Source organism: Toxotes jaculatrix, chromosome 10 (assembly GCF_017976425.1).
Source record: "Toxotes jaculatrix isolate fToxJac2 chromosome 10, fToxJac2.pri, whole genome shotgun sequence".
Taxonomy (NCBI): domain Eukaryota; kingdom Metazoa; phylum Chordata; class Actinopteri; family Toxotidae; genus Toxotes; species Toxotes jaculatrix.
In genome coordinates, this window is record NC_054403.1 from 26,496,767 (window position 1) to 26,517,888 (window position 21,122).

Here is a 21,122-nt window from a genome sequence, read left to right on the forward strand (position 1 = left end):
ATTCATCTGAACTGTTGTCAGTGTAAGACTAATATTGGTTGCAGCCATTACTGATAAATTATAATACAAAATATATAATTATTCATACACAACTGTATAATCTGACTTGAAAATATAATTTTTGTGTTTATATGTATATGAAATATACCACGACTTTTCCACATACAACCAACATCCAGCTGCAGCAGGTTAAGTGCACTGAGTGTGTGGAGGAAAAAAGCCAAATCCTGTTGATCAGGTCGTCAAATGCTGCAAATCAGGAACCAACACCTATTTATAATGTGGGGAGTGTTGATGTTATCTCACCAGCAGTTTGGCAGGTTAAGCGTGATGCTCCCGCCTATGTGCTCTCCAAAGCACATGTATCCTATGGTACCGAGGCTGATGTAGAGGAAGGTGACGATCCCCATCCCCAAATACAGAACCAGAGAGAAACTCTGAGGCCTCTGCATCTTGTTCTCCAGGGGAAGAACCTGCCGACCCACAGAGACAACGGGACCGTTAACAGGACAATGGGCCAAAATGACTCCACGACATTAGAGGAATTAACCCAGAGCAGTGAAAAAGGCCTTTGCAGTGTTCCTGTGAATTTTTCATTTTGAAATGTCACTTCCTCTCAGGCTGTGATGTCTTGATTTTGGCGTGTGGACGTTATAATGAAGGCCAAATTTCTGTTGACATTTCAGCAAAAAAACGGAGGTTCTCTTGCACTCGACATACTGAAGAGCGTAATCTTCTCTCCAGTACACTGGCTGGGTGTCACTGAATAACAATGAAGAGTACGCTGCTGCGGAGCTATCTGTGCAGTGCATATTAAACTGTGCACTGAAACAAAAGCAACATGTATGCTTCAAGTTTTAATTAGGTGAAGCCTGGGTACAGTGTCATGCATGCTAATGTCCACTTTGGACACACATGACCATTCATTTCATTTACTGCTAAGGTCCAGGTTCATTTCGACATAAAAATGGAAGGAACCAAAACTTTTTTTACAAATAACGTGATAATCACTGAAAATATTATTAAAGAGCAGTTCAAGGTGTTAAAAAAGATACTGCTTTATCAATATATGTATAAATACAGAAGAACAATTTAACTAAAAAAGTTTATTGACATGGAAAGCGATTTTAGTGCCTTTTTAATTGAAATTTGATGTACGATCAAATTGATGCTGACGATCACAATACCAGGTGTAAATTGTGTTTTACTGGATAAACGTTAATGTGTCTGAGCTTTGCTTTCATGTCACGTACCACTCCAATTCCTTCAAAGGCAAAGATGGCCGTCCCAAAGAAGAGAGGGTAGTCTTTAGCTCTGCCCACTTTTGGTAGGTTGATGGGGTAAGTGATGTTCTGGAGGGAAAACAGAGAAAACATGATATAAACATTAACTCTCTGTTCTGTAAAAACCCTTTCATCTTTTTTGAGATTATAAAATCAAGGCTTTGTTGGATACTTTTTTCTCTGACTTTTTGTTTGTTATTTGTGAATGACAGTGGTTCCAAGCCTGATCACATCACTGCAGACAAGAGATTCTCTCTGTGGTTAGTAAGTAATCACATTAAGTCACAATCTCATTGTGCTGAGAGAACACCTCTCCTCGGTCCTGTTGGACTCCTGCAAATTGCATTAGCTTGTAATAGAATAATTCAACATGATTATGGTCTTAGATAAGTGGTTGTGGAATAAGCAGAATAACATTCAGGAAACAGCCATGATTGCAAAAGAAACCCAAACGGCAGATTTCAGGACAATGTGAGCTATTTTACTGCATTCAGTGTATCAGCAGGGTAAAGATCAGTGGTCAGCTGGACTCAGAGCTGCTGACCAGGTCTTTGCTCTTATCATTATTTTGCTGAAATCGTGAAATAAGGTAATTAAAAAATAAACTGGACCAAGCACATTAATATTATTATGCACTCTGGTGTTAATTGCAGAGCTAAAATACAGTAAGATGATAAAACCCAAACAAGCAATTAAAAAGGAAGACATTCCAGACTGTTTTTGAAATATCTGGAGCCTTTATGCTCTAGTTTTCCCAAAATTCCTTGCTCATGTGATTCATCAGCCACAGAAACACCTTACAGGCCACATATATCTCTTAGTGCTGAATCTTTGTAAGGCTTCTGATGCAAGAAATTGCTTTTTTCAAGGCAAGGCCATTTCTCAGGGAACACGACTGCTATGTATCTGTAAAGGGCAGAAGCTGCATGATGAAATACTCCACAGCTGGAAAACAGGTAATCTGGAGACTCTGTCACTGCCAGTTGTCCTGTTATCCATAACAACCACAGAAACCATTCGGCAAAGTAGAAACAAAGACACAAAGTATAACACAGAGAAGAAAAGTAAGAGTTTTTCTCTGTGCAGCTGGTTGCAAACCTTAATAAGGAAGAGATCACATTAGTTTACTGTCTTTATCAGGAGAAGCCTACATTTTTCACATTGTGCTTCTCCCACAGAACCTGTCGTTCATGCTGCCAATTAACAGAAACTAGTCTGGTGTTTACCGTGAGGGAGTAGAAGTAGATGAGGACCAAGCTGGCGGTCATGACCAGGTTTGCCACCAGGGACAGAGGAGCCAGGTATTTCAGGTTGGGGGTGAAAACCAGCAGGATGATGAAAGGCAGGAAGAAGAGCATGTAGATACGGGAGTCGTAGCTCGGCACCAGGAGCTGTGTCTGGTTGGTGTAATTCACGTGACAGCTGAAGGTGGTGGTGTTGGCTGCTTCCACCACCTGGTGAAGGCAGAAGGGAGCAGGAGAAAACAGAGAAACGAGTCTATAAATGAGTGAAGAATGGAAACTGATTCACTGTATTGTATTCATGTTTGTAGATGTTTTCTTCTCTCCTGTATATTTTATTTGTCATTGTATTTTATCCGTTTTATCCAGTTTTTGTCATCTTCATCTGTATTCTACTGCCACTCTTTACTGTATTTATTTATCTATGTGGATACAGAGGCTGGGGAGGTAAAGAAATGTTTGTATCTCTGCTTTAATAGACTGCTTGATGCAAATATGTTTGTAAAAGAAAAACCTGTCCTGGACTGTGCTTGGTTTGGTTGATGACCGCCACAGCAGAGAGACTCCGCCATCTAGTGGTAAGAAACTGTACTACACAAATTACAGACAAAATTATTTTACAAGCCAGAATTCAGGGACGCTGCCAAATGGATTTCATTAACTGTTTAAAGAGCTCTGCTCAAAACATACTTGACATTATGCAAACACATGAAATGCAAACTACAGTGTTCTCTGCTTCAACAATGGATTGAAAAGGCAGGGAAAAAAAATCAGGTTTGAACAGTTCCCTGAAAGTCATTCAACCAGTGGAACTTTCCTAAACACAACGAGGGGTCAGTTGGTGGTAAAGAGATCAGAGGTCAAAGGTCACATCAATCACAGACAAAACAAACACGTCACCAAGAAGTCAATGAAGAAGAGAAATTTATGACAATAAAGATAAGACTATAAATTTAAGAAAATAAAGATAAAGTATAAAATATCATCAGGCAGAAATGTGTTGCACATATTGTTCTAAACTTCCCCCAAATCCTGTGAAGCTGAATCTGAGTTTGTTTCTATTTCCACCACATGTATATTTGCAGCTGTACGAGTGCGTGCTGTTAGATGAACAAACACTTGTCAGATTTTGTTTGGGATTGTTTTAATTTGTTATCTGGTGCATGTAAACATGTAAACTGTAAATCCTTCCTCCCTGCTGTTACGGAAATCACTGTCATCCCTGCACTGCTAGTGACCTATTTATCATAGCTACTGTGGTAAGTGTAAACTTTGAACGCACACTGAAACCTACTCACTCTGTCAGTGAGCACAGGCACATACATGGGCAACACGCTTACATAACTATGGAAACTGCTGTATAAACTAAAATCACCGTCATGTGACCAGTCTAACCAACGTAAGGCCATAAGTCCACATTAAGTCCACAATCAGAGTAAACAGACAGATTCATTCACCATGATCCAATGTTCTATCTCTCTATTGACTGGGCCATGTAAACACTATAGATTTATTCTCATTCTTATTTTCTTATTCTTATTTTTAGAGCTGTGCAGGTAAAAGACAGTGTCCTGCATGTTATGCTGACACAGTAACCAGTGTCAGAAAGAGCTTGGACAAGCAGTTAGTGCATGTGTGTGTGTGTGTGTGTGTGTGTGTGTGTGTGTGTGTGTGTGTGAGAGAGATCCTGACCTGCTTCACGTTGTCACTGAGGAAGACAAAGTAAACGCAGCAGAAGCCCAGCTGGGTGATGATGAGGAACAAGTTCACCGTCCGTCTGAGCGCGACACAGAGACAGAGACAGAGACGAAGAAGAGCGGAGGTCAGACAGAGGGTAAGAATCCTCTGGCACACTAAGTTCATGAACTAACACACGGATGAACAAGATGGCTCTCTGAAGGGAAACACTGCCTGAAGGAATAGTTCCATATTTTGGGAGCTTTGCATGGTTGTGTGCTGACAACTTTCCCATTCGTTGTGGGAGAGCCTCTGAGACAATGTTCAGACGACTGTGGGTTTGGGGTTATGAACTCAGCATTAAGCATTAAAAATGTTTAAAAAATCCCTAATGCTAAAATACATACATGACCACATATGTTTCCTATGCATGGCCAAACAAATGGCCCCCTGTCATTCAGCTGTGGGGGGATAACATGAGTTAAAAAAGCGGTAAACGTTTGTCTTACTTTCCCCATTGCGAGTGTCTCCGCAGCCACGAAACGTTTTCCATCCCATACTGCACCGCCTCGCCGTACGTCAGAGACGGTCTGTTCACCCTGGACGAGAAACATTCACACTCCTTTATCAGACAGCCTCTGAACACATCTTATTCTGCATTGCTGTTCAGATATTAATGTATGTTCTTAATGTCTATTTATTCATGTTCACCATCACACAGTTACAGACTGAAAAATTGCAAGCTGTAGGAAAACCCCGCGCAGTGAAGATCAGATTAGCATGACGTTACAAAACAATGAACAGTCGATGAAGCAGAAAATGGTTCGTTACAGCTGCAGAGAATAACAGACAGAGGTCGGGGAAGAAAAAGTAAAATGGCTAATTAACTGCAGAGGTGGGAACCAAGTTTTTTTTTCATGCACATACGGGTGGACACGTGCATATCTGCAGCTACTGAACGGCTCCTGCGTGTTAACAAGGGAACAAGAGGAAGCGCTGACTCTGACTCTGCAGTAAAAGAACCTCAGAAAAAAGGAAGAGCAGCATGTTTCCCATGAGCCTCTGCATTTCTCGGATTCGTATGTGACTTTTTTTTGTACGGAAGACGTTTCTGACTGAGGCTTGCTGTAGAAGCTGTTCATTCATGCTCTCTATCTGCTTAATCCTCTTTGGCGTGGCAGGGCGGGGCTGGGTCCATGTCCCTGTATGAACTGGGCAAAGTGCAGGAGACACGGTGCACAGGTGGGTGCACGGTCACGGGCAGCACCAACTGCAGCACACACTAATGGGATTCAGATAACAAGCGTATATGAGTGTGTTAATCACCTCAGCTGCAACTCACCAACAGCTTTAAAACAGATAACGGGCCATACTCTGGGTTAATGATCCCACTGGTTCAGTTACATAATCTAATGGTTTGAAACTGAACTGGTGACAACATCGACCCTGATTGGTGGAGCTGACTACAGATCACAGGTACATTATGTCTGGTTGTACAGTAGAACTCGGTTCACATATGCCACTGATTACACAGTGGAAAAGGGTGGAGACACACTAAAATAGAGTGTAATCTGTCAGCCAGCAACAACAAACAAGTCTCTGTTGGCACAGTGGACAGCTAAGTACACAAATGACCACAGTTCAGAGGGAAATGAGTTTTACCTCTCTACGTTTATTCACTCACTACATTAGTTACGATTTCCTTTTAAGATTAAGATTTTACATGCATTTGACATGTAACAGCAGCTTATAAAGTTTGATGCTGTGCAACTTTCCATTCTTTAAATGCATTTTACTGAAAATAGAAAGGAAAACATTTTTGTACCGTTACAAAGTGCTTTGCAATTTCATTCACTCATGCAAGCTGCTGGCCTGCCCATTGGGAGCCACCTGGGGCTCATTATCTTGCTCTGCGACGCTTTGACATCAAACTGACAACCCTGTGATTAATGCACGACCCACGACTGCCCTGTAAAAGGTTCCTCAGTTGAATTTCTAGATAAAGTACTACTTTACTTCTTGATAGATACTGATATCAGGAAATAAAACTGATGACTTATGACCCCCCTCAGCGTGTGAAAAAGACCACGCTGAGCAAAAGCAGAAGTAGAATTCAAAGCCAACGGCTGCACTGCATTGTGGTATGTAGTGTGGCTGATGAGAACATGAAGCCAACATCAAAACGCGGCGTTTACAACAGCTAAAATGTTTTCTCTTATTTAACGCCACTTTACCAGCTGAGCTAAGTTAACTTTACAGAAATCCAGCGCGAAGAGCGGTTTTCAAGTGACAAGACTTTCTGAGGTGTGTTCACTTACTTTGCACTGAGGTGGTGGGAACATTTGACCAGCAGCCTCATACAGTGGACTGCAATGACGCCCATAACCAGCAGGCTGACTGGTCCAAGCTAGACAGAGACAGAGAGAGAGACAGACAGACAGACAGAGAGGGAGGGAAAGTCAGGTCAAGAAGGTGAAGAAAAGGCATGTGGCAAATGACATATGACTGTAGAGACACTCGTTTCTAAAAACGGCTGCAGTAGAAGCAACAAAATGTCTTTTGTTGTCTTATTTTAGAACAGAATATTTTTTATCTTCTCCCATTGCTTTGATCATGGTCTTTCGATTTAGTGCAACATGCAAATGTTTAGATGCTGCAACCGTGGCTCGCTGCAGGTGAAGAACAGCCACGGCTCTCAGGAGCATTGCTCCTGGGAAATCAAATCAAACAGGCAAAAAACCAGCCCTGCAAATTCAAACTGAATTACGAGCCTGACCACATCTGTATCATGTCATGAACATCTGACAGGAACGGCGCTGGCCTGCTGCGTGCCCTGCTGTGATTACATGATAAAATCTCTGTGTACTCACCACCAGACCCGCATTCTTGACAGCCAGAGGCAGACCCAGCAGCCCTGTACCAATGTTCCCCTTCAACAGGTGGATAAGAGTCTGACAAAAACTGGAGAGGAAAAAAAACAGTAGCACCTGCATCAGAACCAGACCAACCACACTGCTTTTACACTTTCACGGTCTGACACTGTTGTCAACTGCATATTACACTTCTATAACACTTACGAAGTTCCTGTCCGTCCTCCAATCCTCTCATAGTGACGCTGTGGTCTGGACGGTCCAGGCGGAGAAGGACACAGAGCATCCATTTCTGATGGGTTTTGGTCAGAAAACAAAGAACCTAGGACAAGGACAACAATTCCATAAATTATCCTAAAACCTATGAATTAGATTGGTGTGATCACAGCAACGAGTGACATATTTACATACAAGTAGTCACGTGATTAGATCTGTTAATATAAAATAACTGAATATAAAATTGTATTAAATGTATTAAATTCACTGAGCTTCACTGAGTCCTCAGTCTGATATCGGCTGTGCACCAGGCCCACGACACATTACAAGAGCTGACTGTGACACACACACGACAAGATGATATGTAGCTACGCTCAGCCACTGCTACCTGAACGATGACAGATGTGTTCAGTGATCTGAGACTGCTTTAGGACAGAGACGTCAGTGGGGTGTGCTGTAGTGTCTGCTGACTGATTGCCTCTTTAAAAGCAGAGAGGAGCTGTTACAGGATATTTTTAGTGTTAGAGGGAAGAAGAGTGGAGTATTCTCTCTTGCATCAGAAGGCAAAATGTCTACTCATAGTGTGAAAACTAATACTGAAGTGAAACTGAGAACCTTTTTAAAACCCACAGTCCCGTGCTCCGAAACCTCTCAGCTGGACATCAGCATGACAACGGCCTTGATGCCCATTGCTACAGAACAGGTGACACGATGGTGCCCCTTTTTTTGCATTGACAGAAAATGATCCTGGTATTATTCTGGAGGGAGACCAAGCAGTATTGTCAGTGTTTCTGTCATTAGCACAGCAGATGGTCACACTGAGCCAGAGAGCTGCAGCTACAACACAAGGGCCACAGACTCTGAGCAACCAACCTCTCCTGCTAAAGTTTCCTTCTTATCTAACTAACTAGAACATACATCTTGTCCTGCAGCTTAGCATCAGTTTACATGCTCAACAGCTGAGTAGCTGCACGGCTGTAGCACATTAAACAGCATGTAAACACACCTGCAAACGTCGCCTGGGTCCAGTTAGATGCTGCTGTGCTCTTTACTCTCCAGTATCTATCTGTCCCGTGACACATAGCTACAGCGTAAGTTTGTTTGTTTTGTCTCTTATTTCTCACTGGCACTTTGTTATCATGTCAGCTGCTGTTAATCAAATGTGGACATTAACACATCGCCCCAATGAACTGAAAAACACACCGCCATTATTTTAGGCTGACAAACAAACAAACAAACAAACAGGTAATTAAATGTGAATAAAGTTGGGCTTTGAGGTTTACTTCAGTTGAGTAGAGCTTGTCTTTTAACGGGTCATTCCAAAAGGAAAGGTGGAGGACAAAAAGGGTCATAATGTCCATTCACCGTATCCCATAACAACACACAAGACCAAAAGACAACACACAACATGTGTTAGAAGAAACTAAAGTGTAATACAAAGAAAAAACACTGTCAGTTTAATATTTACAAAGTTCAGGATGAATCACCTGAGCACAAAAAAAACACAACCGCTCTAAGAACATCAAAAACCCTTCACAAAAGTTCTGCATATCATAAAAACAGGTGCTTCATGCTCTTTTAAAGTCGAAGTAAGTTGTAGGTAACATTGTCACAACATGGTGATTATTTACTTTGTTGGTGTGACCTCCCGCCAAACAAGGCACCAGCCACACCATCAGAGGGATTTTGTAAATGAAATGAAAGCAGCTTTGATGATTCACTGTCTACCTGCCAACTGGGATTACATATAATCCCACTGTGTCTATGCACCTATGTTATGTTATTCTGTATCTACACTACCAGCCCCACAAAGCACACTTTAATAATGAAATGCAATTATACATCAGCAAAAACGGTGCCCTTGGATTTAATACCTTCACCTCGGACGTCCACGTCGCTGGAGGCCATCATGTTGTGTGAGGTGGTTTTGTGGGCGGCCGGGTGTCGTCTCTCCCAGCCTCGCAGATCCTAATGCTGAGAGATCGAGGAGTCCAGCATTGACAGCTTCCTACAGCAGAAGACACAAGGAAACAAGATCATCACCTTCACGATGAAAGGAAGAAAGGCATGTAAAAGTTCTCTGCTTTGAATGACAATAATTTGTGCCTGAAGGTTTTTCCACAAAAAAAAAATCTTTCATTCAGGTGCGAAATTTCGCTTGTGCATTAACATCTGGCTTAGAAATCTCTTACTTCACTGGTACTGATCATTGGATACATTATGGTCGTTGGTAACGAGGCAAACTTCACTGCTACATTTTCTCTGCTAAACTTTGAGCTCACACACTGGTGTGTTGATTGGTGTTGGATGGTCTTTGAGCAAGGCACGTAATCCCTGTCCACTTCTTAATGATACATAGCATAGCATGGTACAAAGCAGCATAAGGCCTGTTAGTTCACACAGGGTGTGTGAGAACGTCTTTATGAGCTGCCACCACAGATGGATTTCTGCAAATGCTTCGCTGTGCATCTGCTGCTACTTTACAGAAATGTCAGGAACCAGAATTGTTTGTATTTCCCAGCAGCCATCACTTCACACACTCCCTTAAACTCCATGTCACAGCTGTTTATTGTATGAGTTAAGAACAACTTGTGAAATTGGACTGAACTGGAAAATTACAACATCGACTTCTAATCAAATAAAACTCTCTGCCAAACAAATATGTAGTAAAACTCCCAGTCCCAGTTTATCCTGCATCTACCTTACATCAGCTGTGTAAACTACTGATTCATGAACATTGTACATTAAATCGAAACAGGGATATTTTAAAGAAAAACTGCTGCTCAAATAATGTGAAACTTGGTTTCTCCTGGCAGATCATACTGGGGATGAGACGTTGTTCAACAGCGGCTCAGAGAGCATGCAGAAAAGAAACATGATTTCTACAACAACCACAGCCTGCAGCCTCCAGCACAGGCCAAAGTCTCTGAACTACGAGATTACTACTCAGCAATTTTCATAATGTGCCATGACGCGAAAGAACTAAACTAAGCACCACGGACATGCAAACAGCACAGTGCAGAAGCACTTTAACAATGAAACAAACAAAAAAAAAAGCCATTAAGAATACCAATGTGAATAACATAATTATCAGTTATTACTAATATGATATATTTCATAGTTTTTTTTTTACAGGGCAAGAATTAAGTCAAACAACAGAAAACCGCAGCCTCTTCACCAAAGGTCAATACAGTATTTTTACTGAGAGGGAATGTAAATAACCTTTATTTAATTTGGTAATGTTTTATTATTATTAACTAAAATATTAATATTTTTAAAAAACGGTTCACAACCTGCAGCTGAAAATGTAGTTTCGTATTATATGGCAGTTTTTTTCTCTTTGCTTTTTTGTATGCTACAGGTTTACAGGGGCTGTATTCTTCATTCTCAATATTAGTCTGACATATCCTTGTGATTAACTGATAAATCTTTTTGTAACAGAATTCGGAGAAAGTGAGATTTTTGAAGATTTCTGAAGTTTTTCTAACTTTATTTAAATGCGCAAGTTTTTCTTGTTTTCTTTTCTTTGAAATGAAAGAAGACACGAAGTCTTTTCAGCTCAAGCAACAACAAAAAAAGCCATTTAAGGCGTAAATAGTGACCTTTACATTCAAAGGTCTCATGTCAACATTAAAACTGATACTGGATGCAGTGTCCGGTGTTAACCAATAAACAAACAGCACATTCCGGTTTAACCAGGGTGCGGCAAAACAAAGTTAACTGTGTTTGTCCGTCTTCAGTTGTTCTCTGATTTTTGACAAAAGAGAAGTGTTTTCCTTTCATGACAGCACACACACACACACACACACACACACACACACACACACTGTGGACCGACCAGATAAACCCGATAATCCCATCATTTTAAACTAATCTTTGGCGAGGAAACGTGTGAGCGTCTCTGTCGCCTCAATGGACGCGGTGATAAGACAGACAACCGGGACAAACATCACTGATGGGATCTGGCCAGGAAACCATCAAATGAGCTTATGATTGATTGAGCTGTGCTAAGAAAGCAGTTAAATAGGGATGTGCACAAACGGTTTAGCTTCTATTCGCCTCTGACAGAGGAACACACAGAGAAGAGACTGAAATAGCAGGAAAGGAAGACGGGAGCTAAACTGGGAATTGCCGGAGTTATGTTAACAAGGAGACAGCTACACACCAGTGTTGACCTGTTACCTGTTTAATTTGCTCCGACTAGACGAAAACGAAAGCTGGCTCAGCTGATGTTCCGAGAGATAAAACTAGGGTTAGCAAACGTTAGCTTTATGTCCCGATGCCATCTTTGTGTCCGTAAACACCCACCAACACGGCTCACCATGTCCACCAACCTACCTCGGAGCAACCTTGTCTTCTCTCTCCGATCCTGGCCGGTTCAACCAGAGGCTAACGTCACCGCAGACCTCTAATTTTCATATCGTAACCATGTCTGGTGATTGAACACAGCGCCGCGGTGACACTGCACCGATTGAACGCTACAGGAACACAGGACTCGGCTCTCGGCGTCAGGGAGCCAGCGGCGTGGTCATGTGACCTTGCTGCCGCGGACGCAGTGTCGTGGTGTTCGACGTGCTGTTGCCATGGGGACGGATTATAGCTGACAGAGAGTTAGCGTGTTAGCATGTTTTAACAGTCGTTATATTTAGGCAGAGGTTGACAAATCTCAGCTCAACTTCACGAAATAAAAACACCTTAATCCTGTCGAGAAGGCAGAAAACATCCTGGCACACCCCTGGACAAATTACATATTTTAATATTAATTGCTCATTTAGCTAAAAATTAACGACAGAGTTTGTTTCAGTCATGAGACCACCCTGTACTGAAGGTATCAACCTAAATAGCAAACAATTCTAGATTAAGTTTATTGTTACCCTAATCATAATGGTTAGAATAACCTCCTAAGGGGCAAAAATGTACTGTTGAACCTCAACTGACCACTGTACATGGACGTTTTATTAAGTGGACACTCAGAAGCCAACCAGTACTCTACGGCGGAAATGATTAGCTGATTAACTGATTTGTTGAATGACCAAATTCGATCATTCAAGTCTTAATAATTTCGACATTGTCAAATCAAGTCTGTTAGTAAAAGCACGTTTTGCTTGTTTCTCTGGTCAAGTCTATTCAGTGAGGAAACTTATTATCGGGCTTTTATTTTGGAAAAATGTAGCAGAATGGAAGCGCTTGATTTGAGAACCGGGGCAGCCAGAGTACAGTGAGAGGTTAGACGTTAGAGGTTCTCAGCGCAGTTTGTTTTTCATCTATACTCTCTTCCTCTTGTATAATTTGCTCAAATGGCTAAGTGCAAAGAAAATTAAGGTTTTTGAAATCAGCAGTAAAAAGGGAAACATTCAAGCAAGTCATCGGAATGATCGTTTTGCTATGCATCAAGTTAGCGAAAATGCCCTCAGAATCAGCGGAAGTGAAGATTTTTTTCTTAAACTTTATTCCGAAAGTAGGCAAAACGTGTTTAGGATAGGAATTAAGAGAAACAAGCAAGGAAAGAGACCTTTAGAAAAAAAAAAACGGAGGATATGTACATTTTAAGTGTACGTGTTTTCACATTCACATAAAGACAATAAAACCAGCCATAAACTTCATAAATTTGTCACCATTATCATCGATGTTCCTTTAAATCCTTTTAAATACTGAGGTAAAATTTGTGTAAAGCGAGCAAAAGATTCCTTTAACTTTATTAGTTATTAGGTATTTACGGGGTGAGCTATACTTATTTTAGACTCAGAAACTGGAATATAAAAAATATGTTCGTCTATTTTTTTTTCACACCGGAAATCCTGCTGCTAATGAAAGTCAGCTTGACGCTAACCGGCTAACCAGGTAGTGCAGATTTCTGGAGGTTTCCACAAAATTTGCATCGAGTTAGAGGCAAAAGTCCAGAGCTGGTCTGATAGCAGGTTACGACACACCACTCCAAACATGACCGTGAGTTCTTACGACCCGTATTTCATTTGTTGTGATCTTTAGCTTTAATTAAAATAGCATTTCCTCTCCGGGATGCCAAGTAGTCTTCAAGCTAGCTGTCAAACTTATCTTATTTGGCTTATTTAAAAGTTACCGATCACTTCCATTGATAATCACGGTCCGTTAGAGGCAAAAATCGATTATGTTCACTGACCTGGCTGAGCTACAGCGAGAATCCATCGCCACATTAAGCTAGCATCAATACCTCACAATGTACAATAAGTTAACTGCTGAAGCACTGTAGATTTAACTTTACAGTGATATCGGTGCTGGTGTTTGACATATCGATTATTTCAGAGCTGAAGGATTTGTCGATTAATCTATTAGCTGAGCGACAGAAAGATAATCGGCAACTATTTTGATTTGATAGCTTTGTGCTGCAGCCATAGGTGTTGATGCAATGAATTTAATGACACATATGAGAAGTAAAGGAATCATTCCCCTTATTAAACACACAGTGAGATAAATAAACATCTTTTTACTTGTCCATAACAGAAGCACGAGTTTGAGGTGGCGATGACGTGTGAGGGATGTTCAGGAGCTGTTACCAGAGTCCTCAACAAACTGGGAGGTGAGTTTACAACACAAGCAATAAAACAATAACTCCTCTGCACATTTATGGTTGTAATTTTCAAATTAAAGCCAATTAAAGTCTCTTAAAGCCAAAACTATTCAGACTGTGCCTGCCATTAAATGTAAGAAGCGTTACCTTTTGTGTTTCTAACCTTAAAAAAGTCTTTCCTCAGTTTGTGGTTCACAGAGTTTGTAGTGTGCAGTTGTTGTCAGAATTCTGGTTTAGAGGTTTCTGTACACTGATGGATAAACACCTGTGGGAAACACAGAATAAGTGAAATCTTTGCCAAACATCTTTAAAGATGAGGATACTGAATATTTGCACAAATTCTCAGCTGTCAACATACTTTCGCTCTGATCTTAAAAACTCACATTACCAATAGCTATGTGTGTGTATCATTTTCCCCCCACCTTTGCTAAATATTAAATGTTAAATTAATTTGTTGCATAATCTTAAAAGAGTCACCTGCTCTGTCCTCTGTCTTTTCACAGAGAACTCAGTAAAAAATAAAAGTGCAGTTTCAAAGTTTTTAAAGGCAACTTGCGTCAGACCAAGCTCATGACTTCTTGGCTCTGAATGTTGAGTCAGCCAACAAGTCACCTGATGCAGTGGCACTGCACTTTTATTGGCTTAGTCGTGAAAATGTGGAGTGCCTAAGTGACACTTTGTTTTTCTAGCTCATCCCAGTCCCACAGTCTGGGCAGTGATTATTACAACAAGAAACTTGTTTTGATAGAACACACCTTTTACAGGAAATATCTTCCTTCAGGTCCTCTTACGCTGTCAGATCTCATCAATCCATGATGTTAAATTGGTGAAAAAAATTCCTTTGTTGGAGATCAGGTGACAGAAAAAATTAGCATGTAACCAACATTTGAATTAAAGTGTATTATGGTGAATCTCCTCCTTGTATATTTCAGTTCATTCAAAGCGCAGTCGTGCAAAGCAGGGCGGGTTATCTATGATGCTGTTGTTGTTGCTATTAAACAAAGAGCCTCTTTGTTTTCTCTACTCTCAGACGTGAAGTTTGAGATCGACCTGCCTAAGAAACTGGTTTGGATCGAGTCTGACAAAGATGTGGAGGTTCTCATGGAGACACTAAAGAAATGCGGGAAGGAGGTCAAGTACAACGGCACTAAATGAAGGAGTCTGCTTCTGCCCATGTAGAACAGGTGACACGATGGTGACCCGTAGATTTATGTTTATTTTCCCACAGTTTTATGTTTATGAGACCATAAACTTGTCAGTCAGTGATCAGTATCAGTGGATCTGTTACGGATTTATAAATGTGATGTCAATGTTTGACTTATTTTTTCCGTCTGTATTTGTGTTTTCTTTAGGATCTCATTGCTGCTGATGCAACATGAACATTAATACTGGAATTTCAAATTATTTTCCCGGTCCGGAAGAGTCTGATGGACCCACCCCCCGCCCCCATCCTTCCTTCCATTTATTGTTGGAAATGAACCTGACGCTTACACGCACAAAAATCCCCTTGGATGCAGATCTTCTCTCAGTGTTGTGATTTGTAAAACCAGACCAGCCGAATATGTGTGGAGAATGACAGCAAACCTGAAATTTATGATGTTGGCACTTTGTTGTCTGTGTGTGTTTTTTAAATCACAGTCTTCCAGCTTCTTGTCTTTGTATTTCCTCACGTTACAGTAATGCGAGCTTTGATGCACGGTTGCCATCGTCACGTATCGTGTGAAAATGATGTTTGTAACTGTCTTTTTGTGTTTTTGTAAGACGCCACCTTCAAACAGTAAAAACAAGGCACCAGCAGTTTGACACATTTGAAGTACATTCCCTGGACTGGAAAACATGCTGCAGACTATTGGCAATATATGTCTAAATGTTCTCTCAGTATTATTGCATTTATTGTATGAATAATAAAACTTATCCTCAGAAACCCCATGGATGAAGCTGTCTGCAGATCTGCACCAATGGGGAAACTCAGTCTCTCTTCCCTTCAGGGACCGTGTGCTGGACTTTAATTTGTAAACCTGCTTCCTCTTTGCTTCATCACAGTTTACACTACGATGACCCGGAGTTCATCATGTTAGTCGAGATTTGCCAAGACACAGTAACACACTGTAATTCACTCTGTTGTTGTGTTACTCTGGGAAAAAAAAATCATCTTCTGCTGGGCTTTTTGTGATTGTCCTGATATGTTGTGTACAAACAGCTGAAATCAAATAAAATCAGTTCTGCCTCAGTTTGTCACAGTTTACTGTTTTATTCTTTTGTCTAGATATCAGGAGGAGTACTAATACTCATACCATCATCCCTACCACTGCTAATCAGTGCACTGGAAGATGTGGAACATCTGTATATCTTTCTGATGCAAAACAGGAAAGAAGTACTTCAGGTATCCTACAGACAGAAAAAGATCACAGTGTGTGGAACATATGGAAATGCATAGTGAATGATCCATTACTTCATGTTATGCCACTAGATACTTAATATCCTGCCGATCCGATAACATCCTGCTCACCGTAAACTGAAGGTTTGAAAATGTTCAGGCTGCAAAGTAACACAGTGCTTCAACCACAGGGTGGCGCTGTGTGTTCAGGTGATTTCCACATTCCTTTTGACTTTTTCAAAGACATGAAGCACCTGTCTCCTCTTTCAACTGCACCTTCTGTTTTTTTTTTCTCCTGAAGAGCTCAAGGACACGTAGTGTAGTAACAAAGTAAGAAGAGTTTACTTTTTTAATTCAGTGTTTTTACACTCAGTCAGAACTAAGTATTTACTAAGGCAGTTTTCTTTGATTGAGTCTTTTCACTAAGTTTCTGTTGATGATTTTCCAGCTGTGACACAGAAGGACAAACTCCTGCCATCGTTTCCTGGATATTCACACCAGTTGGAGGCAGTTTAATGTTTAAAATACCAGGAGCAACAGCTTTCTGCATCCAGCACACTGAGCTCCACTGAGAGCAGATGTTTGAGTTCTGTACCAGGTTATAAAGTGTAACATCTGGCTCAGATATTTCATTAGATGGTTGTATTTTGTCCGAATTTGTGGTTTCGTAATTTAAAACATACAAAAAAAATAAAAAAAGAGAACATCGATTTGTTAATTTACAGCAGCACAAGAAACAGACCACAGATGGAGGTAGGAGCAGGATACTGATAAGCTGGAAAACTTAAAAAGCTTCACACATCACAATACAAACTCCTGATATTCCTGAGCAAAGTGGCTCATTATGTACATGTGAAATATGTTGTATTTATGAGACAACGTCTTATAATGTGAACATACAACGTTTTGACAGTAAAATATGACGTTTTGTCGTGTGTGTGTTCATCAGGCTGCGATCACAGACAGATCCATCGCCGCTCCCCTCACAGCCGGTTCAACCCGCCCACTGTCCCCCTGAATGACCCCCAGCAGCACAGTCACCAGCGAGGCGTAGAAGAGGGTGGCACAGCAGATGTAGAAGGTCCAGCCGAGGTGCTGCAGCAGCTCGGGTTCCTGCCGTTCGATGGACACCAGGAAGGCGATGAGAGCGCTGGCACAGAGAGCAACTATAGGATGAGAAGAAGAAGATTAAGTGAGAGGAGAGTAACTTCATCACCGCAGCAAGGCAGCAAGGTGCTTAGTTACCTGCTCAATGACACTGATTTGATCTTTTATTCCAGTTTAAACTCTGAGAATTTAAACCCTCTGCAAATCAAAGCCCCTTAGGTTTATTTATAATAATGTAGCTTTAAATGACCAAATACTGTAGTAAAATAGATATTAGAAAAAGCCAATAAAACACACACAAATCTTAGCGAGCACAATCTGCTCACATCATTCACTGAGGGCTGTGTTTATCTCTCTAGGTAACAGGCAGGATGGATTTCCTGAATAAGGATAGGTTCAAAGATCCTTGTCTGTACATGGTCAGAAATGTGCAGTTGTAGTCAGTGGTATGTCATACTGGAGGTGATGTTGAGGAGCAGAGCGGCGATGGCCCTCCTTCCTCGGCTCAGAGCAGGCCTGACGGTGAGCAGAGCGGTCAGAGACAGCAGGCTGGAAGCAGACAGAAACATCCAGGACAAGCTGTAACTTCCTGCAAGTAGAAGATTTAAAATGTTGTACTCAGTGACACAGCTGGATTTACCTCCTGGCCCCGACGTTAACCCCCACAGCGCACATCAGTATTATTATTTACCCAGACACCCAGAAACCAGCCAGTACTCCAGAGCAGATATGACAAGTTGATAAATTGAAAAAATGAACTGAGAAAAAACAATCATTAAAGAAAATAACTGCCAGACATATTGAAAATAAAAGTAGTCTATTGGTCTATTGGGAATTAGTCTTTGAAGTTTAACTCTTAAACCAACGTAGACGAGGAGTCCTGGAGGTGATGTGGATGAAATCAACAGGTGCTGAGCATATGTCAACAGTTTCAACACAGAAAACCCGACAGAGCAAAGACTATTTCATATTCATTGAAAACTGTGGAGGAGGCCAGTGAGTGAACTTTCAGCTACATTCACAAACTGTGCAAATTTACCCATCATTGCATGAATTTATGTAAAAAAGGAGCTTCACTGCACTGGAACGAATCTCACGTTGACTTCCACACTCAACAAACTATTTAGGGCAGTGTTAAAGATTTAAATGTAAACTTAATGTGATGCATGTTTGTCATGTTTGTGTGAAGCGGTGACGGCGTCGCGGATGCTCACCCAGCCAGGCTGGAAACGTGGTGCAGCTGGAGAAGCCTTCGTAGGCGCTGCAGAGGGCAAAGAGTCCCTCGCTGGCCCCCTCGGTCTGAACCAGCCACTGAGGCGAACAGAGACTCATTGTGTACAGCACAAACTCCACAGATAACAGGGTTGTCAGCACAGTCACTGGGTTCCTCATGTTACCCTCCCACACTCATAAACAGAGTCTCTTCAGTGCATCTGATAGTTTGTTAATTCTTCTTTCCAAGAGAAGCTGCAGGCGTCTGGAGCCAGCAGAGTTTTTTAGTTTAAAGACACCATCCTCGGTGTTGTACTGTTCACAAACAGGTGTGACCCTTCAAAGGGAAGCAAGGTGAAGCTGAGGAACAGAGAAAAGGAAAAAAAACACACTCTGTGAATTCATCCTTTCCTTGACGACTGACACACACGACGTGACTGAGCCTGGAACACGAGTTTCTGTGTTTCCGCTGACAAATACTGGCTTCTGTTGCCCTGCGGTCGATACAATTAGTGTAATATACTGAAGCAAATACAACCTGTTTGCTTTTATTGTGAAGCTAATGTAGCCCGGCAGGTTGCTATGTTGAGTCCATGCTGTGTAAGTACCACACTTGTGCACGTTGAATGCGTCGCTTAATGTGCTTTTGAATGGACTGACAGCAGGCGCGTGCTTTACATCGACTGAAAACACAGCAGGGCAAAATATAGTTTGAATTCAGTTTAAATAGTTTACATCAAATCTGCACAATCTTTGTTTATTAATTCTATTTATTTGTTAATTATATCCTGAAAAGGTGCAAAGTTACTCAGATACCAAAATTTTACAACCAAAAAATCAGAATGAATAAGAGAGACACTGGGTCAGAGTTCCAGAGGCATGAACATGACAGGAACGTCAGAGAACTTGAGGCCTGTAGTTGCACCTTTTGTGTGGAGCCACGAGTTTGAACCAATTCTGCATCAACAGTTGTTGCAGTGACATGAGGATCCTAAAACGCTTTGCACAGGTAGAATCTGGGAACTCTGAGCTTTCAAACAGTGTGTAATTTGAAGACTGAGCCCTGTACAGATCAAAACACGCCTAAAGCATCACTACCAAGGCCAAAATGTCCTCCCTGTGAGACAGAGTGTTTGAAATGGTTATCCCAGTCTCCTGGTCTGGGGAAGGCCCCTTAGTTCCAGTGAAGGGAAAGATAATGCTGCTACTCCAACCTTGTGGCAACATGTTGGTGAAGGCCCTCCCCTGTTTCACCAGGACAAACAACTATAAACTATAAAGCTGTGCCCACTGAGAAATGATGTTCCCAGTTTGGAAGGACCAGATGTTTTATGTTATCTGATGGACAGTTATCAGTTATGATCCAAGGTGTGGATGCTCTGAGATGTGCATGTATACTTGCTAAATCACAGTGGTGCCCCATGTCCACATACTTTTGTCCTTCTGCCTTCCTTTCATCGGTTCTTTCTTTGGTTCCTTCTGTTTCCTGTCTGGATGGGTTGGCACATCTCAGAATCGTCTGAGCTCTCATCAGCTGCACGCTCATGTTAGCGTATTAGCATGCTAATATCTCTTTCACACACCCTGTCCTCAGCTCACTACTACCAGGTCATACATGTGTTTCTGTATATGTAGTCAGGGCTGTCAGATTCTGTCCAGTGTGCCAAAACAAACACACCTGTCACCAGGAGGCTGCAGCCAGTCAGGAAAATGTGCAGTTTGCCTGACGAGAGCAAACAGTCGGCCGACCGTGCGGCCTCGCGTCTCTCTGGGGGTCTCTGCTGTGCATTTCCTCTCTCTGCGCTGGAGCTTTATCATCCTGTTTTGTGCAGAAATTCATGTAGACCAGTGCCCATAATGGAAATGCATTCTGTTCATGAACCTGTGTCCTCAAAAAAAAAAAAAAAAAAAAAAATCAAATACAGGTTCAGGTTGACTTTGTTTGCACATATACTGTGAATTATTTTAAACTGAGGAAGTGATGGAAGCAAATTTACAAAGTTTATGTTTGATAAAAAGACATTTCAAGGAAACTATAGGGCTAAAAGTTGATAACTAGCTTAGATAGACAGCCCCGTGTAATGTTACCACAAAGCAGATGGAAAACTAACAAACAAGCGAGCGGAGAAGACGTCAGTCAAACAAAGCAAGAGCTTATCAGATCTTTGTTTGAGCGAAATAAGAACAAACACCTGTGCAGTTGTACAGAGACTTGTGGGTGCTGCTACTCTTTCCCTGAGCTCTGCAGTAACAGCGACAGCGTTGAGACATGTCCGAGGAAAACCAGCAACACAAAGCCATGTTTTATTTGTCCGTTCAGCTTGTTGTGGCATGTGTATGAAGTCGATTTTGGTTTTGATTTGCATTCCAAAACTGAAAGAGTGCTCAAATTAGATAAGATAGCAAGAAAAAGAGGATGAGAACACAGATCAGATCGAAGGGTGATAGGGGTTATCACGCATTCCTGCCATCGACATGATCCTGTCATGTGGTGTACAGACAAACGTAAACACACAACGGGAAGGAGACACATCGAGCCCGAAAACCAGAGAAAAACAGATAAAAGCAGATGAGTACACATGTACACATGAA

General features: G+C 41.5%; 2 protein-coding genes across 2 annotated transcripts in view; one reads left to right on the forward strand and one right to left on the reverse strand.

Moving 5' to 3' along the window:
* slc36a1 (solute carrier family 36 member 1) overlaps positions 1 to 11,792 on the reverse strand; it is a 34,270-nt gene extending 22,478 nt beyond the window's left edge. The window contains exons 1-10 of the mRNA XM_041047915.1: positions 11,626 to 11,792; positions 9,162 to 9,295; positions 7,279 to 7,393; positions 7,072 to 7,162; positions 6,520 to 6,608; positions 4,711 to 4,800; positions 4,217 to 4,301; positions 2,510 to 2,737; positions 1,254 to 1,352; positions 307 to 473 (exon numbers count right to left, since the gene is read on the reverse strand). Coding sequence (XP_040903849.1) covers positions 307 to 473; positions 1,254 to 1,352; positions 2,510 to 2,737; positions 4,217 to 4,301; positions 4,711 to 4,800; positions 6,520 to 6,608; positions 7,072 to 7,162; positions 7,279 to 7,393; positions 9,162 to 9,198 — 1,001 coding nt within the window. The 5' untranslated portion in view covers positions 9,199 to 9,295; positions 11,626 to 11,792. The remainder of the gene's footprint in view (positions 1 to 306; positions 474 to 1,253; positions 1,353 to 2,509; positions 2,738 to 4,216; positions 4,302 to 4,710; positions 4,801 to 6,519; positions 6,609 to 7,071; positions 7,163 to 7,278; positions 7,394 to 9,161; positions 9,296 to 11,625) is intronic.
* Positions 11,793 to 13,090: 1,298 nt separating this feature from the next.
* On the forward strand, positions 13,091 to 16,064 carry atox1 (antioxidant 1 copper chaperone). The gene is made up of 4 exons (XM_041047916.1): positions 13,091 to 13,233; positions 13,768 to 13,843; positions 14,865 to 15,018; positions 15,187 to 16,064. Exons 1-3 carry the CDS (start codon positions 13,228 to 13,230, stop codon positions 14,987 to 14,989), a joined length of 207 nt encoding a protein of 68 aa, XP_040903850.1. The 5' UTR covers positions 13,091 to 13,227; the 3' UTR covers positions 14,990 to 15,018; positions 15,187 to 16,064.
* Positions 16,065 to 21,122: the final 5,058 nt, after the last annotated feature.